This window comes from Ovis canadensis, chromosome 14 (assembly GCF_042477335.2).
Source record: "Ovis canadensis isolate MfBH-ARS-UI-01 breed Bighorn chromosome 14, ARS-UI_OviCan_v2, whole genome shotgun sequence".
Classification (NCBI taxonomy): Eukaryota; Metazoa; Chordata; class Mammalia; order Artiodactyla; family Bovidae; genus Ovis; species Ovis canadensis.
This window is the reverse complement of record NC_091258.1, coordinates 59,140,145-59,167,064: the sequence shown is the minus strand read 5'-3', so window position 1 is coordinate 59,167,064 and position 26,920 is coordinate 59,140,145. Positions and strand designations below refer to the sequence as shown.

General features: G+C 54.8%; 2 protein-coding genes across 3 annotated transcripts; one reads left to right on the top strand and one right to left on the bottom strand.

Annotated features, from left to right (window-relative positions):
- The first annotated feature begins 7,300 nt into the window (after positions 1-7,300).
- ATP4A (ATPase H+/K+ transporting subunit alpha) lies at positions 7,301-21,987 on the top strand. Of its 2 annotated transcripts, none has more exons than XM_069550363.1 (22): positions 7,301-7,725; positions 9,221-9,361; positions 9,447-9,506; positions 9,871-10,074; positions 11,436-11,549; positions 11,744-11,996; positions 12,271-12,539; positions 13,193-13,391; positions 13,764-13,873; positions 13,976-14,110; positions 14,580-14,772; positions 15,775-15,950; positions 16,433-16,569; positions 16,657-16,807; positions 16,903-17,071; positions 17,164-17,318; positions 18,512-18,635; positions 19,079-19,224; positions 20,531-20,664; positions 21,073-21,174; positions 21,266-21,357; positions 21,564-21,987. In XM_069550363.1, exons 2-22 carry the CDS (start codon positions 9,272-9,274, stop codon positions 21,590-21,592), a joined length of 3,042 nt encoding a protein of 1,013 aa, XP_069406464.1. In that variant the 5' UTR covers positions 7,301-7,725; positions 9,221-9,271; the 3' UTR covers positions 21,593-21,987. The 2 variants fall into 2 exon arrangements, with proteins under 2 accessions (XP_069406464.1, XP_069406463.1); XM_069550362.1 differs by lacking the exon at positions 7,301-7,725 and adding an exon at positions 9,071-9,119.
- A 2,841-nt stretch (positions 21,988-24,828) lies between these two features.
- Positions 24,829-26,916, bottom strand: TMEM147 (transmembrane protein 147). Its single transcript, XM_069550655.1, has 7 exons — positions 26,515-26,916; positions 26,367-26,436; positions 25,769-25,828; positions 25,546-25,682; positions 25,318-25,402; positions 25,109-25,230; positions 24,829-25,026 (listed from the first exon to the last, which is right to left on the bottom strand). The coding sequence occupies exons 1-7, from the start codon at positions 26,589-26,591 to the stop codon at positions 24,903-24,905; spliced, it is 675 nt and encodes a 224-aa protein (XP_069406756.1). The 5' UTR covers positions 26,592-26,916; the 3' UTR covers positions 24,829-24,902.
- Between the last annotated feature and the right edge of the window lie 4 nt (positions 26,917-26,920).

Here is a 26,920-nt window from a genome sequence, read left to right as displayed (position 1 = left end):
ACCCATTGATTTTCAAAGCTCAGAAAGGTCTGGAGAGAGTGTCTCTAAAGTAGCTTATCCATCAGGATTTTCCAGAGAAACAGAACACGATGAGACACTGATGGGGCTTCCCAGGTGGCACTAGTGGTAAAGAGCTCACCTGCCAGTGCAGGAGACGTAAGAGAGGCAGGTTCGATCCCTGGCTTAGGAAGATCCCCTGGAGGAGGGCATGGCAACCCACTCCAGTATCTTTACCTGGAGAATCCCATGGACAGAGGAGCCTGGCAGACGACTACAGTCGGATAGGACCAAGCAGCTTAGCACGCACACATGAGATATTGATAAAAAGAGAGATGGGGGTGGGGATTGAGATTTATTTTAAGAGATTGGCTTCTGTGATTGTGAAGAAAAGTGAAAGTGTCAGTCACTCAGTTGTGTCTGACTTTTTGCAATCCCATGGACTGTAGCCCGCTAAGCTCCTCTGTCCATGGGATTCTCTGGGCAAAAATACTGGAATGGGTAACCATTCCATTCTCCAGGAAATCTTCCTGATCCAGGGACTGAACCTGCGTCTCCTGTACTGCAGGCGGATTCTTTACCATCTGAGCCACCAGGGAAGCCCTTCTGTGATTGTGGGCACTGGCGAATCTGAAATTTGTAGGGCAGGCTGGCAGCCCAGAAATTCAAATAAGAATCGATGTTGCCACTGTTAGTCCAGAATTCATAGGGCAGGCCAACAGGTTGAAACTCAGGTAGGATTTCTATGATACAGTCTTGAGGCAGACTTTCTAATTTTCTAGGAAACCTCAGTTGTCCCTCTTAAGGCTTTAACTGATTGGAAGAGACTCACCCACGTTATGAATGGTAATCTATTTTACTTAAAGTCAGCTGATGGTAAATGTTAACCACATCTATAAGCCACTGTCAGAGTAACATCGAACAACTGGGCACTATAGCTTAGCCAAGTCGACACATAAAATTAACCATCGCAGTAACCACAGAGAAAAGACCCCTGAACTTTCTTCTTTTTTATGGCTGTGGGATCTTAATTCCCTGACCAGGGATGGAACCCGTGCCCCTGGCAATGGAAGCACAGAGTCCTAACCGCTGAACCACCAGAGAATTCCGAAAAGACACCTGAACTTCAAGGAACAAAAACCCCTAAAACTGTTCTCTTTATTTTTCCAGTTTTATTTGAGGTGTAGCTGACAAAAGGTATTTAAAGTGTACAACGTGCTTATTTGATACACATATATATCGTGAAAGGATTCCCCCCATCCATCATGTCACATATCAATATTTATTTACCTTTGTGTGTGTGACAGAACAGTTTTGTTTGACTCTCTTAACAAATTTAACACATTTCAGTTATACAGTATAGTGTTAACAACCAAGGACTATCTTCTAATCGGAGATAATTGAAACCGGGAGACATTAGTGTGACATTTTCAAAGTACTGAAAGAAAGAAAAAAAAAAAACCTGTTCCCTTGCTTCCACTCCCGATTGGCTGGAAAGCCAAGAAGGTGTACAGAGCTTAGGAATCCGTATGAACCAGCTGCTGGTCCAGCCCCATCATCATTTTTTTTGTCCTCCTCTCATGATTAGCTGACATGTGCAAGGGGCGTGTCCTGGGCATCCGCCATCCTGATGTACGGCCCCTCAGCCCCCATCTTTCTCTTTACGTATTGGCTGATGGGCGGTATGGACAGGCTTACTTTCCTGATGACGCTGGTCCAGTCCCACTTGTTGATTCTCCTCTTTTGATTGGCTAGAAGTTGGAAAACGATGTCCGGGCTCCTTGCCCCTCCCCCTCCTTCCAGAATTAGACGATTAGGTCAAGAGAACTGTATGCCTCATTCTTGGCTTCTGAACCCCATTCTGAGATTTGCATACTTCTCTATCCGAGATTACCTTTTCTAACTCTAATTTTCTCAAGCTTCCCTGCCAGGCAAAAGGAAGGGGAGTCGGCATGCTCTAGTCACAAAACTCAGTCCTTGTTGGTTTCTCACGGTTTCTATCAAACATCTGTGAGTTTTGCTTTCGACTCCTCCAGCCATGCCTTTATTCAGCAAACAGTGAGCCACATGCTGTGTGCCAGGCTCTGTGCTGGGCACTGGGGGCTCTTAGAAACCCAAGACACTGCTGAACCCACCCTCCTTCAAAAGGCTCCTTTTCCCTTTGCTTCCGGGGCACCCCCTCCATCCCACCCTCATCCCTGGTTCTCACACCTCTCAGACTGTGCATTCATCTTTAATAGCGTGGCTCCCAGAGGCTGCGTCCTGGCCCTGCCCTCCCCTCCCACCTTGCTGTTCCCCCACCCTTGCCAGAGGTTGTCTCACCTCCTGTGGCCTCACTTTAAGTTTCCCCATGGGAACTTCCCTGGTGGTCTGGTGCTAAGACTGTGCTTCCAGTGCAGGGGGCCTGGGTTCTATCCCTGGTCAGGGGACTAGTTCCACATGCCGCAATGAAGATAGAAGATCCCTCATGCCACAGCTAAGACCTGGGGCAGCCAAATAAATAAATATCTTTTTAAAACGTTTCTACACTGACAACACCCTCATCTCAGTGCCCAGTTCCCCAGTCTCCTGTAAGCTCCAAGACCCTGTTGTCCCGGAGCCCCCTGGTCATCTCCCCGAATGTCCCTGGCTCCTATGATGTCTGAGCACTTCCTCAAGTCTACCTCTCCTCCCAGGCCTCATCTCCGGGGCGGCCTCATCACCCTCAGGCCAGAGCCCTGGGCCTCACCTGGACACTGCCTTGCCAGCCTGAGCACCCCTCCTCCCAGCTGCCCCCGTGTCCTTTCCCCCAGGCTCCTTCCTCAGCCTTCTCCCTTGGCTTCTAATCTTAGTCTCCTCTGATTCACTGTCTATGTAGCAGCCAGGGGCAGCTTCCTAAAACTCAGTGCTGTTGGAGCCCGTCTCTTGATCAAACCTCAGATGCCTCCAAAATCCTAGCCCCTCAGGGACTTCCCTGGTGGTCCTGTGGTTAAGAATCCACCTTCCAATGCAGGGGACTTAGGTTTGATCCCTGGTGGGAAAGCTAGGATCCCACACGCCTTGCAGCAGCTAACCCGTGAGCTGCAACAACTGAGCTCACATGCTCCAGAGCCCACGCGCTACAACTAGAGAATATGTGCACCGCAAGCAAAGACACAACACGACAAACACAGTAGACGTGACACAACGAAGATCCAACACAGCCAAGAATAGATAAATATTAAAAAAGAGACAAAGACCCAGTGGAGGGAGAGAGGGAGACATGCAGAATCTGGGAGAAAATCATTCCAGGACATGGCATGCGTACATGCTAAGTTGCTCAGTCGTGTCCACCTCTTTGCAACCCCATGGACTGTAGCCTGCTAGACACCTCTGTCCATGGGATTCTCCAGGCAAGAATGCTGGAGTGGGTTGCCATGCTTTCCTCCAATTCCAGGATGAAGAAACAGCAAATACAAAGGCCAGGAGGCAGGACTGCTCATTGCGCTTGAGGCACCGTGTGGCTGGGGTCAGGGAAGTGGTGTTGGGGGGTGGGGCGGGGGCAGGAGAGAGATGAGGACATAGAGGCCACAGGACAGCTCACCAGGACCTCAGGCCCCAGTGTGAGGACTTTGCTTTCAGCTGGAGTGAGGTAGAGCAGGGGGAGGGCTCTGAGCCAGGAGGGCCCTGCTCTGACTCAGGGGTTCACCGGCTTCCTCTGGCTGAGTGGATGGGGACAGGGATGGGAACAGGGGGATGAAAGCAGGGAGACAGAGGTGGAGAACCCAGGCGGGAAGGGATGGAGGTTGAACCAGAGAGGGAGCAGAGATGGGAGAGATGGCTGGATTCAGGATAAGATTTTAAGATCCCGGATAAAGAACCCCCAAGGACATCTGACCTTTGCACATCTGTACAAAGGTTGGAGGGGAGCAGAACCCAGGAGACCAGGCTGCTGGCTCAGCTGGGCTGGGGTGACCTTGCCCCTCCCTCGTTGACCCACTGCCTACTCCTCTGCCAGCTGCAAGAAGAAGAGGAAGCAAGGTCCTTGCCTGCTGGGCCCCTAGCATCCAGCTGGAGGGGGAGTACAGGTGGGGGAAGGGTGACCTGCCCAGGAGGCAAAGGGCATTGCTGAACCCACTATCTTATCAGAGACCAAACACAGAAAACCAAGGTCACAATGAGCTCTTTCACTCCACAAACACTCTCTGAGGCCAGCTGGGGTGACTCTGGGCTGGGTGGTGCAGGCACACGGTGGTGACCGAGACATCTGGGACTCTATCCTCTGGAGGAAGAGGGGAGAGGAAATGTCACCAGACAGAGTCAGCCCAGAGTGATCAGGCTTGTGAAGGAGGAATTAAGCGTCAGATTGGTCTCGGGCTAGTATAGGGAAACCTAGAGGTCTGTGGGAGCCCAGGGTGGATACCTGATCCAGAAGACTTCCTGGAGGAAGGGGCGTCTGTGTTGGAGCAGGATAGATGAGTGGTAGTCGAACGTGGGCAGGATGAAAGGTGAGTGTCTCAGGCAGAGAAAACTGTATGTTTCAAGGTCTTGAAATGATTTTTTTTTTCTTTTGGCTTGCAGGATCTTAGTTCTCTGACCAGGGATCGAGTCTGCAGTGAAAGTGTGGAATCTTAACCACTGGACTGCCAGGGAATTCCCTTGAAATAACAGTTTTGATGAGCAGACATCTTAAAACATGAAGCAGAAGTGGCACATGGGACGAAGAAGGGACAGCCAGGGGTCTGCTCCCAGCGGGTCTTGTAGGATGCAGAGTCCCTAAGAGTGTGTGCGGTCACAATTCTAGGAGACTCTTGTTCAAATTCCCCTGAAAGTGAAAGCTGCACAGTCATGTCCACTCTTTGCAACCCCATGGACTGTTGCCCACCAGGCTCCTCTGTCCATGACGTTCTCCAGGCAAGAATATGTAGTGGTTGCCATGTCCTCCTCCAGTGTACCTTCCCAACCCAGGGATCTAACTCAGGTCTCCTGCATTGCAGGCGGTTTCTTGACCATCCGAACCACCATGGAAGCCCATAAAAACCCACTCAAATGTTTACCATTTATTTAACAGTCTGTCTTCTCTGACAGACAGGAAAAAATATTCAATTCTGAACGTCACTTGTTCTCAGAAAGTCTCTATTGCCCCATGTGCCCCAGGTTCAGGGAAATCTTGCTCCCTGTGTTAGATGGATTGTGTCACGCTTTGTGACATTCTTGAAAGAAGTCTTTGCCCCTGAGTGGTGCTGGGAGTTGCCTGTCCCCTTCCCACATGGCACAATCTGCCTGGGCACCGCTCCAGGTGCCAACGTTGGTACACCTCCCACTTTATCCAGATCCTGCCTGGGGCACCCGCCTGTCCACCCCGGAGACAGGGTTAGGATTGCTTGGACACACAATGAAAGAATAAATGCACAAGCAAAGACACCCCCCGCCCCCGCCAAGATGCAGAACTTGAATGCCAGCTGAAGACTGTGTAAACAGGGGGCTTGTGAAAAAAAAAAATTAATGGGGAACTGACTAGTCACAATGGACAAGGCCAAGGGGCTGGAGCAAGGTCAGGCTGGGATGGGTGTGGGAGGACTGGGGGCTCGGACAGTGGCTGTTTCCACTACTTGAATCACTGGTCCAGCTGAGTGCCAGCCCGCGACTGCCACAGTGTTTTAAGTAGAAAATAAAAAGACCATAGAACAGCCCTCTGGTCATTCCCTAAGCCTCTTGATATCCCCCAAATGTCTGACTTGTTCCAGACTGCTTGAAAACTCAAAAATAAAGCCTGCCCTGACATGATACTCAGAGGACACAAATGTAGCCACAGTGCTCCTGCCAACCACGAGGAGCCATCGGCCAACCCAAACCAAGGGAAAATCTGCAAAATAACAGAGATGCTCTTCCAAAACGTTAAGGTCACGAAAGGCAAGGAAAGACTGGGGGAATGCCACAGACTGAAGGAGAGTGGGGAGCCAGGACTGCTACATGCAATGTCTGATTCTGGATTGGGTCCTAGACCAAGAAAGAGACATAAGCGGGAAAACTGAGGAAATTCAAATAAATTCCCTAAATCAGGTAATAATGTCATATCCACATTAGTTTCTGAATTTGACTGGGGACTGTGCTTATGTAAGAAAGTGCCCTTGTTCATAGAAGACACATGCCCAAGTATTTATAGGTAAACAAGCATCCTGTTTCCAACTTATTCTCAAATGAGTCAGTGATTCAGCCAAAACTAAAAAAACCTATCATCTATCTTGTTCAGTTGCTCAGTCGTATCCAATTCTTTGTGATACCATGGCCTGCAGCATGCCAGGCTTCCCTATCCTTCACCATCTCTAGGAGCTTGTTCAAATTCATGTCCATTTAGTCAGTGATGCCATCCAACCATCTCGTCCTCTGTTGTCCCCTTCTCCTCCTGCCATCAATCTATCCCAGCATCAAGGTCTTTTCGAATGAGTTGGCTCTTTGCATCAGATAGCTATCTATTTATTAATATTTATGGCTTGGAAAGACCAAAGGCAAAAAGAGAAGAGGGCAGCAGAGGATGAAATGGTTAGAAAGCATCACCGACTCAGTGGACATGAATTTGAGCAAACTCTGGGAGATGGTGAAGGACAGGGAAGCCTGGTGTGCTGGAGTCCATGGGGTCGTGGAGAGTCAGACATAACTTAGCAACTGAACAGCAATAACAAATTTATTATCTATCTATCTATTTATATCATCTGTCTAGCACAGATATGGTCAAGTCATTAAATTTAGGGGAAATGTAAGCAGGAGTTCATTTTACTATCCCTGTGACTTGTAAGTCTAAAATATTTAAAATCATTGAAAATGAACATAATACAACTAAGAAATGAGAAGTACAAATGAGGTAGGGACCAGAGAAGGGCAGTCCCTGAGTTTTGATGGGGGTCTGCACTGTATCTCGGGTCAGCCCTCTGCTGCCAGCGATGGTGCCTTGTCTCTTCACCTGTGACCTAGGTTGTGGGCTTCCCTAATCTATACAGACAAGCCTGCCTATCTGCTCCCAGCCCTGCACACAGCGAGGGGACACCAGAGGAGTTCCCAATGATGAGACTTCCTGAGAGCCTGGCTGGCGCTCCAGGTTTGTTAGTGAATGTTCCCAACCACTCAAAGAGAGAAATCCTGTTCAATATCCAACAGTGTCTATTCAGCATCTACAGGGTGTCTGAGATCACCTTTCCGGGTGCTGTGCATACAGCAGCAAACACGGCCAAGTCCCAGTCTTCCTTCCACTGGGACACTAATGACACCAAACAAATAAGATACAAGGTCAGGTTGGGTTAAATGTGTGAGTAAACAGGGTAAGGGGGTGGAGTCTGGTGGGGATGCTGTATTACATGTGAGGACTCTCTGAAGAGTCGACATATGATTTGAGACCTGGAGGGGAGAAAAAGCCAGCTTATATCTGAGGGAAAGAAGGGCTTCTCTGGTGGCTCAGATGGTAAAGAATCTGCCTGAAATGCAGGAGACCCAGGTTCGATCCCTGGGTCGGGAAGATCCCCTGGAGAAAGAACAGCTACTCACTCCTGCATTCTTGCCTGGAGAATCCCATGGACAGAGGAGCAAAGCACAGCAAGGCCAGTGTCAATGGCTCAGCAGTAGAGACTGAACTGGGAGAAGTGATCTGGGGCCAGGTCTTACAGGAATGATTTCAGAGTTTAGTCTGAGTGTGAAGGGAAGCCCGTGGAGGGTTGTAAGCAGGGGAATAGTAACACAAGCCGTTTTACACGTGTGACTCAGAGAGAAAAGTACCCGGTGAGTGAGTGTGTGTGACTTTGGCCCTGCCTCCTCTCTTGGGGTTTCCTGCAGCCAGATGAGGGGGTGGTGGTGGTGGTGAGGTAAGGGGCTCCTACTGCTCCCAGGTGACCCGCCCCAGAAGAGAAGGACATTGCCAAGGCAGTTATCAGATCTACCCACACATGCCCCTGGAGACATTGTGAGGCTCAAGCAGGAGACTATCAAGGACCTGCCATCCTACCAGAGCAGCCCTCATGGCTTCCCATGGAGGTCCCTGCCTAGGGAGGTTTCGATGGGGGTCTCCAGACCTCACACCTGGTACCAAGCACCAAGTTCAAAAAATCCCTTCCCCACTTTGCACTGTGGTTCCCACCTGGGCAGGCTGGGCTGGAGACAAGGCAATGATTGAGGGCTGTGATGGCTGTAGCTGGAGGGTGGCATGCCTCTGGGGTCCTCTGAGCCTCAGTTTCCCCCTCTGTATGATGGGAATAACACTACCACCTTCACAGGAATTTCTCGCAGGGACTCATATGCTCAATATTGGCCCATGCTTAGCACTGCTGCTGGGAAGTTGGGGTGTTTTCATTGGTGAGCGCCTATGAGAGCCAGGCTCCAGGGTCAAGCTTGGCCTGGAAACCGGTCCCTGTTACTTAGTCATTGCAACCTCAGGCAAAGTCCTTGATCTCTCTGTGGCTCAGTTTCCCCACCGGTACAATGGGGGATAATAAGAGAACATAGCTTTGTGGGGTGGTTGTGAGGAGCTAAGGAAACATTCGAGCCAAGCACACAGGGCTGAGCCGGCACAGGATAAGTTCTCCCTGAATGACAGTGAGGACAGCCACTGTTGTGACCCCCACACACCCAGGGGTCCAGCGCCTGCTATGCAGTTTTAAATAGGACAGACAGTCTGCAGTCAAGCTGCCTGCTTCTGAGTCCTACCTCTCACATCCGTGGGATGTGGGGACATGTGACTTCACCCCCATGTGCCTGTCTCCCCATCTGTAAGGAGGAGGGGGGAGGCAGGTGAGAATGGCACTCACCTCAAAGGGTAGTTGTGAGGTTAAACAAGCTAATATGTGAAAGTCCTTAGCACAGTGCTGGGCACATAATGTTCTTATGTTCTTACTACTGCTCTTCATAAGAGCACCTTATGTTCTTACTATTCCTCTTGTTGTCAGGACGGTTTTTCCCAGTGGGCCCCTGATCTCAGGAACAGGTTGCAGGTAGGGCAGCCCAGTAGGAAAGGCCCGAGCTGCCCAGGCCTGGAGGTCACCCCAAGGAGCCCTGTAATCAGCTGTAATCAAGCCTGTCCTGCTCCACCCCCTACCTCCCTGGGTATATCAGGGCTGGTCCAGATCCTGGGCTTGGTCTCAACAAAGGAGGGCACTGCACTGGGCACCATGGGGAAGGCAGTGAGTGCGGTCAGGGATGGGGGGTGGAGGTTGGAGGCAGGGGCTCTAGTGGGACCTGATGCCTTCTCTGTCCCGCCCGCTCCCCGCCCCCCCAACCCCAGGAGAATTACGAGCTGCACCAGGTAGAGCTGGGTCCTGGCTCTGGTGGGGACATGGCGGCCAAGATGAGCAAGAAGAAGGCGGCCAGTGGAGGGGGCAAGAGGAAGGAAAAGCTGGAGAACATGAAGAAGGAGATGGAGATTGTGAGCAGGGGCTGGGCGGGGCTGGCTGAGGGCAAGGGTGGGGGCCCGGGAGACAGAAAGTGAGTGTGGTGCCCCCTCCATGCAGAATGACCACCAGCTGTCAGTGCAGGAGCTGGAGCAGAAATACCGAACCAGTGCGACCAAGGTGAGCTGGGGCAGACAGAGAGGTGGGTGCAGGGAAGGAGAGGAGGGGAGAGAGGAAAACATTAGAAAGGGCCAAACAGGGCTTCCCCGGCGGTCCAGTGGCTAAGACTGCTCCCAATGCAGGAGGCATGGGTTTGATCCCTGGTTGAGGAACTAAGATCCCACATGCTACAAAGTGCGGTCAAAAGAAGAAAAGAAAAGGCCAAACCGAAAGGGACAAGAGAGGCAGATAAAAAGAAACAGAGAGACAGAGAGGGAGCAGGAAGAGACAGAGGCAGAAGAGCTCTTGTTAATGAGAGGAGAGCTCTTGTTAATGAGAGGAGAGCCCTTGGTGACCACCATGACCCTACCCCGCCCATCCCCAGGGCCTGTCTGCCAGCCTGGCTGCTGAGCTGCTGTTGAGGGATGGGCCCAATGCTCTGAGGCCGCCGAAGGGCACCCCCGAGTACGTCAAATTCGCGCGGCAGCTGGCGGGCGGTCTGCAGTGCCTCATGTGGGTGGCTGCTGCCATCTGCCTCATCGCCTTTGCCATTCAGGCCAGCGAGGGCGACCTCACCACGGACGACAATGTGAGTGGCGGGTGCTGGGAGCCAGATCTGGGACACAGGGACCTGGGGGACAGAGGATGTTAAGCATGCGGCTCAGGATACGAGTGACATAGGATGGGGATCTAGAGACGTGGAAAAACAGCTTTAAGACGTGGGTCATGTGGGCTGAAGGACACTGGGCTAAGAGACAGACCCAAGATCACAGGGGATGCAGGGGAGTCTGTGTTGCGGAGATGGAGGACATAGGGAGGAAGACACAGACAGGCAACACTTAAGATATGGTCCTGGGAAGGGACTTCCCTGGCAGTCCAGTGGTTAAGACTTCACCTTCTAATTCAGGGGGTGCGGGTTCGATTGCTGGTTGGGGAGCTAAGATCCCACATGCCTCAGGGCCAAAAATCCCAACCATAAAACAGAAGCAATATTGTGACAAATTCAATGAAGACTTTAACATTAAAAAAAAACCACCACAGTCCTTGGAAAACAGAGGTCATGAGGGCATGAGACAGACCAAGGACAGAGGGCACAGGGGACACTGGGACTCAGACATGGGGACACAAGGGCATGAGGACAGAAGACTCAGGACACGGCGCATGGAGACACGCAAGCTATTAGCCATGGAGCACACGGACATGAAGGATATTGAGATGCAGGACAAGAGCACACTGGATACATGCCAGGGTCAAGACAAGGGACATGGGGGCCCTGGGACATGTGACACTGGACAGAGGATTGAAAGTCACAGGTCATGTGGCACAGGATGGGGACTCAAGGGCACATAGACGTGTGGAGGGACCTGGAATTTGGGACCTGGGACATTGGGCGACACAGAACATGGAGCATGAGATCGACAGCACGCATGGAAGTGGCGACAGGAGGGCACAGGGGCTGTTGGGCACAGGGGACAAGGTGGATCCCCAGCCCCCAGCCACTGGCATTTTCTGTGGCTCCTCCCATAGGGGCTCAGGGCACACGGATTTTGAAAATGCAGACTATGAACCTTGGAACACAGATAATACAGGACATGGAAACATGAGGCAGAGGACAGTGCAGAATGCAAGACTTGGGGGCATAGGAAAAAGGGGACACATGCCACCAAGCTGCACAGTGATGTGGGGCACAGTCACAGGGCATGGGGCCACAGGGCCAGGAAAGTGGGATCTGTGCCCACCGCGAGCACAGGGCAGTTGAATGCGGGATGTGACGCTCATGGGGACAGGGACACAGGTCTCAGGAAACAGTGCCTGAGGCTTCCTAGTAGAGAGGGGAAAACCATGGAGGTGACCCTGGAGGAAATCACCAGGGGGACCAGAAAGCAGGCAGTGGCCTCAGGCAGGGAGCTTCCAGCCCCTGGTCATTCCCCACCCCTCTGCCTCCCCTAGCTGTACCTGGCGCTGGCCCTCATCGCCGTGGTCGTGGTCACAGGCTGCTTTGGCTACTACCAGGAGTTTAAGAGCACCAACATCATCGCCAGCTTTAAGAACCTCGTCCCCCAGGTGGGCCCCCAGCCCCCAGCCACTGGCATTTTCTGTGGCTCCTCCCATCAGGCCCAGGCAGCCCTTCACCCCCTGCCCCCAGCTCTCCCCACAGGTCCTCACCTCTCCCCACTTTCACCTCCCCACCTTCCCACTGCAAGCGGCAACTTTCACCCCTGCTCCCTGCCCCCAACTCTGGTGCTCTGGTCCCACAGCAAGCAACTGTCATCCGAGACGGGGACAAGTTCCAGATCAACGCAGATCAGCTGGTGGTGGGCGATCTGGTGGAGATGAAAGGCGGGGATCGAGTGCCGGCCGACATCCGCATCCTCCAGGCCCAGGGCTGCAAGGTGGACAACTCCTCGCTGACTGGAGAGTCTGAGCCGCAGACCCGCTCACCCGACTGCACCCATGAGAGCCCCCTGGAGACCCGCAACATCGCCTTCTTCTCCACCATGTGCCTTGAGGGTCTGTGAGGTCCCGAGCCATCCGTCCAGTTGACTACACTGCCTCCGTGCTGCCCTTTGCTGCCTCCACTGCCCTCTTCTGCTTCATTTTGAGACCCACTGACTCCCCGACTTGATGTGATTGCTGCCTCTCTAGCTCCCCCTATTGCCTCCAGTGCCTTCCATGACCGTCCCTCCTCTGGTTCACCGCTGCTGCTGTGCAAGCGAACCCCCGCCCCCCACCCCTGCCAGTGCCGCTCACCTGATGCTGAGTTACCCTCTTGGCCCCCCTGCAGGCACCGCCCAGGGTCTGGTGGTGAACACGGGCGACCGCACCATCATCGGGCGCATCGCATCACTGGCCTCAGGAGTAGAAAATGAGAAGACGCCCATCGCCATCGAAATTGAACATTTTGTGGACATCATCGCAGGCCTGGCCATCCTCTTTGGTGCCACATTTTTCATAGTGGCCATGTGCATCGGCTACACCTTCCTGCGAGCTATGGTCTTCTTCATGGCCATCGTGGTAGCTTATGTGCCTGAGGGGCTGCTGGCCACCGTCACGGTGAGCTGGGGACACAGAAGAACAGTGCAGTGAGCTGAGAGGCCTGTCCATTCATCTTTCCAATCATCCAGGCTTCCTTGTATCCTCTCCCTATCTGTCCATCCATCCTCCATCACCTTTTCTCCTCCTCCCCACCCCCATCTCTCCACCTATCCCATCCATTCAGCAAACACCCGCTGGGTCTGCTCTGGCCTGGGTCCTGTGCCACACACCCAACACTCAGAGATGAACAGGGAAGGGCTTTGACAGGAGGAGGCTGAGGTTGGGTGTTGAAAGCTGCTGTGGGCAGCCTTCCATAGTGAGCACCCAGTCCTGGGCCAGTCCAAGAGGAGACTTAGGGAATGTTAGTTTTCTTACTTTGATTGTGCTGATAAGAAATTACAGAACCTCAGCTAGGACACCTAAGAGAGGGGCCTGACTACATTTATCTGGACAGATTGGGGAGGCGTCCCAAGTGGAAAGCAGAGTGGACAAAAGTTTGGAGGCAAGAAAAAGCCCAGTCTTTGCAGGGGAGTGCTGTGTACGCAGTACTGTGGCAGCTTAACACTGCATACTGTGGCTGGGGTAAAGGATCCCCAGTGCTGAGAAAGGAGGGAGGTGGGGCGGGGAGCAAGGCTTGATCCCCATGCCTGCATTCCCCACCCTTCCCCCAGGTGTGCCTGTCCCTGACAGCCAAGCGGCTGGCCAGCAAGAACTGTGTAGTCAAGAACCTGGAAGCAGTGGAGACACTAGGCTCCACCTCGGTGATCTGCTCTGACAAGACGGGGACCCTCACTCAGAACCGCATGACTGTGTCCCATCTGTGGTTCGACAACCACATCCACTCGGCGGACACTACAGAAGACCAGTCAGGTGTGGGGGTGGGGGTGGGGGACAGTGGCTGGGCGGGATCTGGTAGATGGTGGAGATCTAGAAGGGAGCTCTGAAGTTAATGAAAGAAGTCTGGGGAAGGCTTTGCATTAATGGAGAAGGGGCTCCAGCAGTCATCAGGCAAAGGCTGGGTCCTGGGTGGCTAAGCTCCGGGTCTGTGAAGGGGTTTGATATTTACTGGGTCTCCTAAGAGACTTGATACTGGGTCTGGAGAGAAAGCTCCGCCCCGGGGTACGTGGAGGTGTGTGGGTCCCACCCAGGCCGGAATTCAGTCTTGAATCCAGGGGGCTGGGGAACTCGATTCTGGTACGGGAGAGCCCCTTCGCAGCCCCAGCCTGGATGCCTGGCCTCCAGGGCAGACATTTGACCAATCCTCGGAGACATGGCGGGCGTTGTGCCGCGTGCTCACCCTGTGTAACCGCGCTGCCTTCAAATCGGGCCAGGACGCAGTGCCGGTGCCCAAGGTGAGAGCAGCGGGCGCTCAGGGGAGTCGAGGGACGAAGCCTGGGGATCCGGGAGTCTGGTGGTGCAGCCCGGCTCGCCCCTGACACCTCCTGCGTTCCCAGCGCATCGTGATCGGGGACGCGTCGGAGACGGCGCTGCTCAAGTTCTCCGAGCTGACGCTGGGCAATGCCATGGGCTACCGCGAGCGCTTCCCCAAAGTCTGTGAGATCCCCTTCAACTCTACAAACAAGTTCCAGGTGCGCACCCGCCGCGGCCGGCCCCGCCCACGGTCCAGTCCCGCCCACCACAAGTCCCGCCCACCGGAGGCCCCACCCACATTCCGGGCTGGCCTGCGACCGGCCTTCACTCTCAGGCCCCTCCCTCTACACAGCCAAAGGCCAGCAAGGGTCCGGGCACTCCGCCCGCTCTCAGCTGTCAGGCCCTCGATGCGGAGAAGCTCTCAATCCCAAATCCCGCCCCAGTCCAACTCCGACCTAAATTCTGCCCGTTCCCCACTCCCAGGCCCTTATCCAGGCCGGTAGGTCCTCCCCAACCCTCAGCCTCTGCTAAGGACCTGCCAGCAAGCAAGCCCCTCACGCTCAGTCCCTCTCTGACCCACCCAAGGCTGCTCCCGCAGCGCCTGGGCTCTGTCAGCCCCTCTGTTCCCCAAGCCCCGCCTCTCCCCCTTGACCTCGCCCACAACCTCGCCTCTTCCTCCGCCCACAGCTGTCCATACACACGCTGGAGGACCCGCGAGACCCGAGGCACGTGCTCGTCATGAAGGGCGCCCCCGAGCGCGTGCTGGAGCGCTGTAGCTCCATCCTCATCAAGGGCCAGGAGCTGCCACTGGATGAGCAATGGCGCGAGGCCTTCCAGACTGCCTACCTCAGCCTGGGAGGCCTGGGCGAACGCGTCTTGGGTGAGACTCCATATCCTGCCCAGCCTTCTGCGCCAGCCCCAACCCTGACCTTTCCCATCCTTGTTCGACACTTGACCTGCCCCAGTCTACACACTCAACTTTGACTTTCCCTATCTCAGTCCTGATCCCTATCGTCAATGTCTACCCCACCCAACCTGTCCTCACCTGGATCTTACCTCTCCTGACTCAACCTGTGATCCTTTGATTTTCCCCAGCTCTTGCCCCACCCGATGCCCAGTTCTTGTTTTCTTCCTCGTCTGCCTTTCAGCATCCTCCTCCAGACCTTTTGACTTCCTCCAGTCTCTGCCTCAACTCAACGTTTTCCTCAATCCTTGTTCTGACCCCCTCCCAAGTGTTGTCTTGCTTCCTTAAACTTCCATAACCCCTGCCTTATCTTCCACTTTGCTTGGTGTGTGACTTCTGGCAAGAAGTGTCCTTTCTCCAAACCTGTGTCCTCATTTGCAAGATGAGGATGCTAGTAACTCCCAGAGTGGCTGTGGAGATGGATTCCAACACAGTTGTCTCTCAGTGTCCATAGGGGACGGCTTCCAAGACACCCACCACATTCCCCCCCACACCCTTACTACCCCACAGATACCAAAATCTGCAGGCATTCAAATCCGTCATGTAAAATGGTGTAGTATTTGCATATAACCTGTGCACTTCCTTTTGTATACTTAGAATCATCTCCAGATTACTTGGAGTGCCTGATGCACTAGGTAGGATGTACCTCTCCAGGTAGTTGTCATTGTGTGGCAAACTCAGGTTTTTCTAGAATTTTCTGGAGTTTTTTGGGAATATGTTTGATCTGCAGTTGGTTAAATCTGTGAATGTGGAAGTTGTGGATACAGAGGGCTAAGTGTAATGCGAATGAAGGATTCGGCACAGGGTCAGGCATTCACAGATGCTTGGTGCAAGACGTGGTTATTTTACTCATCACTTGGTTTTGCTATGGAAAGGTTCACCCAGGACTCCTGTTTGACTTCCTTGTTTTTTGGTTAGGCTTCTGCCAGCTCTACCTGAGCGAGAAGGACTACCCACATGGCTACGCCTTCGACGTGGAGGCCATGAACTTTCCAACCAGTGGCTTGTGCTTTGCGGGACTCGTATCCATGATAGACCCACCCCGGGCCACCGTCCCTGATGCTGTGCTCAAGTGCCGCACAGCAGGCATCCGGGTATGCCCCTGGGGAGAGTATCAGGCAGGGGTGAGAACAGAGGATGACAGTATTTGAGGATGAGCAACCCTGTGACAGAAACCCACCTGAAAACACCTTGAACCACAAAGGAATACGTTGGTTCAAGAACTGAAAATTTCTGGGGAAGGAAGGTTTGGGTATAGCTGGATCCAGGAGTTCAACATCTTTAGGAATTTGCCTTTCTCCACGTCTCAGCTCTGCTTTTCTCTCTGCTGGCTTTATTCTCAAGCAGTCCTCCATTTTGGTGGACAAAGATGACCACCACCCAGCAGCTCCAACTAAATAACATCCCACCTGTTTAGCCATCACACCAAAAAAAGAGCGCATCTTTGGCAGTTAGGCCACATTCGGTTACATGTTCATCCTTGAACCAATCACTGTGGCTGAGGAATGTCCACTGGGGCAGACAGGGAGAGTGGGTTAATCTGAAGGGGTCAGGGGTCTGCTGGTTCCTCCTTCAGGTGATCATGGTGACAGGTGACCACCCCATCACAGCCAAGGCCATTGCATCCAGCGTGGGCATCATATCAGAAGGCAGTGAGACAGTGGAGGACATCGCTGCCCGCCTCCGTGTGCCCGTGGACCAGGTTAACCGGAAGTAAGTCCCCTTATGTCCTCCTTGTAGTTCTTCCCACACCCTGCATGGACTGAGGCCCCGGTGCTGCCCTCCCACTGCCCTTTCTAGGGATGCCCGTGCCTGTGTGATTAATGGCATGCAGCTGAAGGACATGGACCCATCAGAGCTGGTCGAGGCACTGCGGACCCACCCTGAGATGGTGTTTGCTCGTACCAGTCCCCAACAGAAGCTGGTGATTGTGGAGAGCTGCCAGAGACTGGTGCGACCCTGATGATGCTGGCAGGCAGATGGGCTGGGCTGGCCCTGGGCTGCCCTGTCACTGACCACCCTCCCACTTGTACTCACTGCCTGCAGGGCGCCATCGTGGCAGTGACGGGAGATGGTGTGAATGACTCCCCAGCCCTGAAGAAGGCAGACATCGGCGTGGCCATGGGCATTGCTGGCTCAGATGCTGCCAAAAATGCAGCGGATATGATCCTGCTTGATGACAACTTCGCCTCCATTGTGACAGGCGTGGAGCAGGGTCCGGGCCAGATCAGAGATGGGGGCCAGCAGTGTGGGTGTGGGAGGAAGTGGGCTTAGGGGGACACTGAGGTGCTTGTGGTCCCCCCACAGGCCGACTGATTTTTGACAACCTGAAGAAGTCCATCGCCTATACGCTGACCAAGAACATCCCTGAGCTGACACCGTATCTCATTTATATCACCGTCAGTGTGCCCCTGCCGCTCGGATGCATCACCATCCTCTTCATAGAACTCTGTACTGACATCGTGAGTCTACGGCCCTGATGCCTCCACCCATATAGTGCCCAGAGACATATGCCCACAGGCAGGCATGATAGAGACCATCACGGACAGTCTTAGACTCAGAGTGATACAGATGTGTGTACAACAGACAGCCAGATGTGGACACACAGGCAGGCAGGAAGCTAGCCATGGGCAGACTTACAGACATGGACACACAGGTGGACACTCAGGTAGGCACAGACAGACTCAAGGATATGCATGGACTCAGATATGGACACTCAGACAAACAGATTTTAACAGACACAGCTATCTGGCTAAGCTTGGATTGCAGACATTCTCCAACAGACATGGGCAGATAAACAGTGTCAGATAGACCTCAAAGCAGACAGACAGAAAAGAGCCTCAGATACAGCCACGAATACAGCCAGATGCACGGTCATGGCACAGATTCATTCAATAGCACTTACACAATGCCTGCTCTGGGCCAAGTATGTGTTAATTACTTCATTTTGTCCTCAGAACTACTCTATGAGGAGTTTTATTTCCTCATCCCCATTTTACCGATGAGCTAATTGAAGCTTAGACAACTTGAGTGGCTTGCCCCAGGTCACACAGCTAATTCAAGCCCAGGCAGGCTGGTGCCTCGAACAGGCAGGCTGTCCTCGGTCAGCACACTCTGCCGCCACAAACAGACGGGTAGGGGACAGGGAGGCCGCCACAGGTACACAGAGAGGCGGAAGAGATGCAGAGATAGTGACAGAGATAAAGAGACAGGCGCACAGAGATGCAACAGTAGAGACATAATCACAGCACGAGCCGAGAGACAGGAACAACAACAAGGAAAAACACAAAGACAGTAAGGGGCAGAGAGAGACAGAATGTGCAATAGGAAAAGCCGTCGAGACCGGAGGAGCCCAGACCAGAAACAGAGAGGAGGAGGAGGAGGACGGGACAAAGACAGAGACCGAGAGAACACACAATGGCAGCGACAAACACAGACGTTCCCGTGGAGACGGACACCAGGACAGGTGTGGACACACGTGGAAAGGGCCAGCTGGCCTCAGGCTGTCCGGGCAGGTGTGACTGTGTGACTGCTGTGGGCCTCACCTCCTTACCTCGGTTCTGTCCCCGTCCACTGCAGAGGGGGAGGGGTCCAAAGAGTCAGGGACAGGGGCCCAGGCAAACTGCCAACCCTGGCTCCTTCCACCCCTGGCCAGTTCCCGTCAGTGTCCCTGGCATACGAGAAGGCTGAGAGTGACATCATGCACTTGCGTCCCCGGAACCCAAAGCGGGACCGACTGGTCAACGAGCCCCTGGCTGCCTACTCCTACTTCCAGATCGGTGCGTGCCCGTGGCGGCGGGGTGGGGCGGCGCAGGGCTGTCCTGCGGGACTGCTCACCGCCGTGGGGTCTCTCCCTGGGACTTGGCCTTGCTCTGGATCTCAGTGTCTGCCTTTGATCCTGGGTGTCTGTTGTTTTCTGAGTCTTTGTCTGCACACGATGGCCTCTGAGGTGCCCTGGGTCCCTCCTCCGTCTCTGGCCTCATTCTCCTTGGCCCTGCCTCTGGGTCATTGCCTTTTGCCTTTTTTGGGTCCTCTGGGTGTGTGTCTGTCCCTGCCTCTCCCTGTGTCCTGTCTCGTGTCACTGTCGATCTCTCTTGAAGTCTTTTCTCTGTCTGTCCACGGTTTGTGTTCCTGTCTGTCTCCATGCTACCATTTCTGTGTGTTCCTGACTCTCTCAGTCTCTCCATCTCTGTCTCCCTGTGTTTCCTTGCTTCTCACCCAGGTGCCATCCAGTCATTTGCTGGCTTCACTGACTACTTCACGGCCATGGCCCAGGAGGGCTGGTTCCCTTTGCTATGTGTGGGACTGCGGCCGCAGTGGGAGGACCACCACCTACAGGATCTGCAGGACAGCTATGGCCAGGAGTGGGTGAGTCCCTGCCCCTATCCCCTGAGTTTCCAGCGCCACCTTCCTTGAGTATGGCCCATGCTCACTCCTCCATGCATGACTGAGCTCAGCTGGAGCCTCCTGGACACCCAAGCTCTCTGCCAGTGCTGTGGTAAGGGGCCTTTCCCATCACAGTCTCGAGCTCCAGACTCGTTTCTGAGGACCCTAGCTGTTCATCATCTCAGGTGTGGAACCAGGATCCTGCCCCGCCCTCCAGTGTCCTGTGATTTTCCCTGCAGCAGCATGACTTACACAGAGTATTTGCACGTGTGGCTGACTTAGGTGAAAGCTGGTGCCTAGAGAGGCTAGATCTGGCTGGCAGGTGTGTTTAGCTTGCCCTGTGGAGTGACAGATCGGGACATTCCCCTTGAACCTTTACTGTTGTGTTAAGAAAATAGATCTTGGAACCAGACTGCTTGGGTTGACTGCCACTGCTCCTCGCAGCTGTGTGACACTGGGTGAACTCATTTGCCTCTCTCTGCCTCAGTTTTCCCACCTCTAAAGTGGATAGCCTACTCATGTCTTATCTTGGTGACTTTGACCTTATTGATTTTTACAGTGTGGTCCTCAGACCAGCAGCATCCGCAACACCTGGGAACTTGTTTGAAAAATCTCAGTTTTTCCCTCAGACCTCTGGGGTCAGAAACTCTAGGGGTGGGACCCACATTTTAACCAGTTCTTCTGGGGATTCTGATGTATGTCAAAGTTTGAATACCACCAGTCTACCTCAGAGGATTATTGGAAGGATTCAGTGAGATAATACATGCAAAACACTTGGTACCTGGAGCATAGTAAGTGTTCCTTACACAATTGGTGGTTTGTATAGAAATAGTTATACCGAAGACATGGATTGAACAGTGGCTGCCCCTCTAAATGTGGCTTGTGCCGCATTCCTCAAAGGCCCATCTGCCTCATGTTTGCCATCTTCCCGGGTCCTGGAGTCACCAAACTTTGTATACCCTGCCTCAGGGTTCGAATTCCCTTTGCCCAGGTGCTCCCTTTAGGGTGCCCAGGAAATCCTGCATCCCTCCTTTCATTATGAAGGCGATTGACCTGACCTACTGATTGGCCAGGCACTGACATCTAAGCTCACTAGACCAGGTTTCTAGGCCCTGCACTCTGGGGTCCTGCACACCTGGCAGACCGTGCATCTCTGCTTTGTCCCCGCCCCGGACTCTGACACAAGGGATAGAGTGTTGAGGGGCTCGTGGCCCCAGGCCCCGGGTGCCCGGCTGGCCGCCGAGGCTCTCCGCCTGGGCTCAGGCTGCTTTTCCCGCTGGGCCCACAGACGTTCGGGCAGCGCCTGTACCAGCAGTACACCTGCTACACCGTGTTCTTCATCAGCATCGAGATGTGCCAGATCGCAGACGTGCTCATCCGGAAGACGCGCCGCCTCTCCGCCTTCCAGCAGGGCTTCTTCAGGTGCCCCTGGCCAGCCGCAGCCCCGCCCCCACCCTGCCCTCCGGGCCCCAGCAGGTCTTGACCGGGGCTTGCTGCAGCCAGCGGACCCCAGCACTGGATGTGCCGGGGCCAGGTGCTAATGTTCCTGATCAATAGCGGGCCAAGAGCTCCCACCCTGTGCATCTCAACTGGCCCCCCACGTTTCTTCAGCTAAAGGGGTGATGCTGACCACTCCTGGTGTGGGCCAGCGTCCACTGGGGGAGAGGTGCGAGCTACGCCAGGGTTCGTTGTTTAGAACATCTCCCTGCAGCTGCTATCTGACCCCCTCTGACCCAGCACCCTGATGTCCGTCCAGTCGCCATCTCCTCCTGGCCTGTCTTTGTCCCGAGTCCGCCTGTCTGAGTCTGTCCCACCCCGTCCCACCTGCAGGAACAGGATCCTGGTGATTGCCATCGTGTTCCAGGTCTGCATCGGCTGCTTCCTGTGCTACTGCCCTGGCATGCCCAACATCTTCAACTTCATGCCCATTCGGTGAGGGGCTGTGAGCTGTGGGCGTCAGGTGGGCCTGTGGGACACACACCTGGGAGGAGCCTTGACCTTGCCATCTCACCTGTGCCTTCAGGTACCAGTGGTGGCTGGTCCCCATGCCCTTTGGCCTCCTCATTTTTGTCTATGATGAGATCCGGAAACTTGGAGTCCGCTGTTGCCCAGGAAGTGAGTGTGGAGCCTAGAAGCCTGGGGATGGAGGGCTGAAACTTTCTTAGAGCTGCTGCCTTCACGTCTGATTTCCAGTACTTGACCTCTAGGCCCTGGACCTGCCGTATGAAACCACCACTGAGCTATCACCTTTGAGCCCCTGGCTCTCACATACTCACCTGAAACCCCCAGCACTGAGTCTCCTTTCTCTCTCTGCCCCCCAGGCTGGTGGGACCAGGAACTCTACTATTAGAAGGGCCGCTGCCTTCAAGTCATCCTCACCCCGCTGTAGTAGGGGTGGAGGTGGGGGACACCTGGGACCCTCTGAACAGCCGCCAAAACATCTGAGCACTCGAGCTCCAGCCCCATCTGTGCCTGCTCTTGTAGCCCGCAACAACTCAACCTCGGAGAGACCTTCCCTACTCCCCTTCCCCACTCCCCTTCCCTACTCCCCCTCCCTGGGCCCAGTTCTCAGAGCTGGCCTCAGGGAAGCCCCCACCTGAAGGGGAGGGGGTGCTTTGAAGGGGAGTAGGAGTTCACATCTCCTACGAGGTTGGTCTCTCCTTAGGACTCCAGGCCAGCAAGTCTTCTTTAAAAACACACGTGTCTGCATGATAGTAATAAACCAGCTCACACTGACTGCTTTTATTTGGTGCTGGGCATCGTCATCTTTTTTTTTTTTTTTTCATGATCCCCTTTGTTTCCTACAACTCAGGGGCTGTTTGTTCCAGGCTGTTATCTCCAGTTTCTAGAACACAGCCTGGCACATAGTAGGTACTCAGTAAACGTTGCCTGGGAGAAGGAATTCCCAGTTCTTTGCCGAGAGCGACAGCATTTCTGGGCAAGCTGGTGTGACCGTGTGCACGCTCCAGAGTAGTGCCTTTTAACTGTACCACTAGCTAACCACCACCTCTGGGCTCTCCTTTCTCAGTACCCCTTTCCATCTCTGCTCAGGTGACAGGTGTCAGGTGTCAGAATCATCAGAATCGTTTCTGCCTGAAGCAGCCCCTCCCAGTTCACAGGTTCCTGATTCCACTTACACCTTTGCAGCTGCAGTGGGCACCCTGTCGCTGGTTAGTCCCAGCCGACTCCTGGAGGCTGAAAGTCACAGGTCCCCTCCTCACACCCCTATCACCTGAAAAGTGAATCCTCCAACTGTTGGAAACTCCCGTCCACAGTCCCCCCACCCCTACTTTTGCCACTCCTCTCCCCAGTCCTCTTTCCTGCCTCTCTTCCCTGTTTTTTGACGTCTCTCTGGCTGGACCCCAGGCTTCTCCTTCCTCATCGGCACAGTCCCCACACCCCTACCGGCCTCAGCTGTCTCTGCAGTGATGCCCACATCTGCCCCCAGCCTCCTCTGGCATGTTCAAGGGGGCCTACACTGGCCTCTGCATCATCCTCCAAACCTGCTCGCGTCATTCTGGCTCCTCCTCCCTGGAAACGTCCTCACGGGTGGCTCACAAACAACCGCACTTCTATTACCCTGGCCTCCTTCCTTTCTCACTGGTCATCTCCCTACTCCCCACCCCCAGCCCACCTGGCAAGATGAAAACACACAGCTCCCCGAACTCATTCCAACCAGTTCTTGTTTCCCTGGAAAGGCCAGGTGCTCTCTTTTAACTTCAAGGACTTTGCTCCTTGAAAAGCAGGGCCTTGACACCCACTTTCTTCTCTTTGCCCCATGAACTCATCCTCTTCAGCCCACACACCCTCTCCTCCAGGAGACAGATAGACATCTTTTCCCTTCCCAGCCCTTATCACTGTAGTCTAGCCCACCAGGGCCACCATCCTGGCCAGGGTTAACCATCAGTCCTGATCCGTCTGGCTTGCGTGCCCCCATTCAGTCCCTGAACCCCATGAAAGCTGGGGCTACTTCACAGACAGATGGCCACCAGTAGAAGGCCTGGATCAGAGTCCCTGCTCAGCTGCTGCTGCTGGTGCTGTCACTTCAGTCCTGTCCGACTCTGTGTGACCCCATAGATGGCAGCCTATCAGGCTCCCCAGTCCCTGGGATTCTCTAGGCAAGAACACTGGAGTGGGTTGCCATTTCCTTCTCCAATGCATGAAGGTGAAAAGTGAAAGTGAAGTTGCTCAGTCGTGTCCGACTCTTTGCGAACTCATGGACTGCAGCCTACCAGGCTCCTCCGTCCATGGGATTTTCCAGGCAAGAGTACTGGAGTCAGGTGCCATTGCCTTCTCCCTGCTCAGCAGATAGGTTGAATGGTCATTTCTGCAACCTTCCCTCTATGTGCTCAGGGCTAGGTGGGGCATGGGAGGGGGATACGGGAGAAGGCAATGCCCTTATACATCCACGCATGTGGGCTTGGGGAGCGCCCCATCCACTCCCTTTTCATATCAAACTCATGGTGACCTCCCACTCACCTCCCCACCCCATCCCAAGACCCCTGGGAACCCTGTCCTGACTAGGAGCAATGAGGATGTGGGCTACATGGTGGTTGCCCCATCTGAAGGTAAATGCTGCCTCTGGAAACACCAAGACTCAGAGTAGAGCTGAACAGATCTGTGTTTGCTGCTTTCCTAGGCCCCGGGTCAAGTAACATTATGGCAGGACTTGAGAGCCTAGTGCAGGGAGGGAGGCAGGAAGGGAGGGAGGGAGGGAGGGAGGGAGGGAAAGGGCACGTGCTCTATCTCATGCCCTGGGGGATCCCACTGATAACAGCAGGGCTGGGGTGCAACTTCCCACATGGTCAGGGATTGCAGCTGGGTGGATCTTAAGAAAGCCATTCAACACCTTGCTTCTAATCAATCCCCCTTAGGGAAGGGGAGAGAAAGCGGCAGGAAGCTGGCCTCACTAGACCAGGCAAGGACTGGGATGAGCAGGGTGGTATTCAGGGTAACAGCCACATTGGTGGGCTCTGCTCCTGGGCTGCAGCTGTCTCCGTTCTCCACCCTAAGAAGACTCAGGCCAGGGTTTAATCTGAGGGCCACAAAAACGAGTCAGCGCACTGAAGACCTCAGAATCACAAAACAGACACTCAAAGATAAAACCAAAGGTCCAGTGGACTGCTCCAGTGTGAGGAGCCCTAGATGGTTGTAAGCAGAGAAGGGCAAACTAGTAAGACGGGGGTTTCAGATAGATTCCCTTAGTTCCCATACAAAAGGTGGATAGGGAGATGGTTTGGGACCAGGAGCTGAAGAGGTGACCAGCCAGGGAAGAGCCATGTGGGAGAGGGCCAGGTTAAGGCAGTGAGGAGAAGCCCTCAAGAACCATCTCTTGGATTCTAGCTCCCCTCCGTCACCTGTTCCCTGAGGGCCTAGGCTATGCCACTGCTCAAAGACTGTCTACAAGCCCTCAGCCAACTCAGGGAAAACAAGGAGCAGAGGAGCTGGTCCAGGAACATAGGGCAAATCACGCGGCCTAGTCGTCCGGCTTGCCTGCCTGGCTCCAAAACCAAAACGAGGGCCGCTGGAACCCAGGTGAGCACAGTATTGGCAGACAGTTCCAGAGAGAGAAACGGAGGCAGAAACAACTTTCCAAATACTGTTTACTTCACTGAACCTGGGGATGGGGAGAAGGTATGTGAGAGTCTGGGATGCCAAGCCTAGGAGTGCACGTTGACAACGGCGACATACAGGGCTAAGGTGCTGAGGGCCAGCAGCCCCGTCACCAGCGCTCGGGCCAGCAGTGCCGTCCAGCTGCCCAGGGAACAGAGGTGGACGAAGGTCCTGTGAGGAAACAGCACAATGAGGGAGGGAGAAGAGAAAACCTGGCCCATCTGGCCCCGGCCTCCAATCCCACCCCGCTCACTCCATGACAAAGGCCTTGTAGACGCTAAGGAACATCAGGAGGAGGACTGCTGGCCGGTAAGTGTGGTACAGGTCGTAGCGAGTTATCATCCACACCTGGGCAGAGGCGACGATGTAATGGACCTGGAGGGAAGCGGGCAGTCAGGGCTGGGCCTCAAGAGTAGAGCCACCAGCAAAGGAGTTGTGTGTGGGGTAAGCAGGACTGCGTACCAGGCTGATGTTGGAGTCGATGCTCATCTGGATGTATTTCCAGTCAAACTCAATGCCCCGAGCTCCAACCCAGAGGGGGATGCAGCTGAGGAAGGCAAAGGGAGGGATTCTCCAGTACCCAGACACCCTCAGCACCCAGAATCTGAGTGAGCCCCCCCCCCACTCCAGCACCCCCTGGAACCCAGGTGTCCTTTCTCAGGAGTCTGGGCTCCAGGCTGCTGCACACACCGGGACATAATGAGCTCGGCGGTGGCCCAGCCCAGGGCAGCAACCATGATCTTGTATTCCCCCTTGCCGGCATTCCGGGACATGACAAGGTTTAGGCCTATCAGGTCTGCCACGTCCACGCTGGCCTTCATGAACTCCTGTGGGTCAGGTTGAGGCTTGAGTAAGCACAGGTGCCAGGGGCCCCCACTCCTGTACTCCCTCCCCCTCCCTTGCCCCCACTCACCCCAATGAAGTCATAGATGCCGCCTTCCCAGGTGGGAAAGAAAGTGGCCAAGAACAGCATCTGAGACCAGAACACAGAGAGGTCACCTCAAGGTGAGGGAAAGCAACCATGTGGATTGGGTGGGAAGTTAGTATGTGGAGGGGAGTACACTGGGGTTCTGGGGGGCGGTGTCCATATGGAAGAGGGATCACCAGAGAGCAGCAAGAAGGCAGAAGCCTGGGTGACTGAGGGCAGGGGCTTGGAAGTCTGGGGTCCTGTGGTGATCAGAGGGGATCGAGGTCAGGTCTGGAGGCGCCGCGGCTGGTTATCTACCAGGGCAGTGGTAGCAGTGCTGGGACTTGGGGTTAGTCAGCGGCTCTTAGTAGTTAGTATCCAAAACCCTCTTGGCCATGTAATCGAGTGTTCTCAGTGTTACTAAAAGTGCTATACAAAAGTTGCTCGGGGACCTCTCCTCGGGTTCCAGCCCTTCCAAGCCCGGCTTCCCTAGGCATTCTGGAGCACCCAGTTGGGGTGCGGGAATGGCCCCACCTCCGGGGTCCGGGCAGGGGCAGAGACGAGGGTCCCCCGAGCCCTAGCGCGGCACCGCTGGCGCCCTCACCTTGCACAGCTGCACGAACAGGTAGGTGACCCCGGCCTGGACGCACTTCCAGAAGGCGTTGTACTCCGACCTGCGAGAGTGGGCAGTGAGGGGTCGGCTCGACCCGCGGCACCCCCTTCCCACCGCCCCGCGGCCTCCCCGCACTCACAGGCCGCTGCACTTGTAGGTGATGAAGTAGGGGAAGTAGGCCAGGGCGAAGCAGTTCCCGAAGTGGAAGAGCGTCATGACGCCGGCCGCCAGGCCCGCCGGAGCGCGCCTCTCTGCCTCGGCGGCCTGGCGCCCGAGCCCGGGCCTGGCGCCCACCTGCCTCCGCCGCGGCCCGCGCGGCCTTCTGGGAGCCGGAGTCCGTGGCGCGGCGCGCTGACGTCATCCGGCTCCGCCGCGGCGCCCGGGGGCGGCCAGCAAGGAGCCTACTCCGGAGCTGGACCCCGTGCCGTCCCGGCCTCTCTGGAGCGGCCCTTGGGGTCTGGTTGCCCGGATCGAGCGAGCGCATGCGGAGCGGCTCTGGATCCCGGACCCGACCCCGTCGTGACCGGCGCAGAGACATGGCGCGC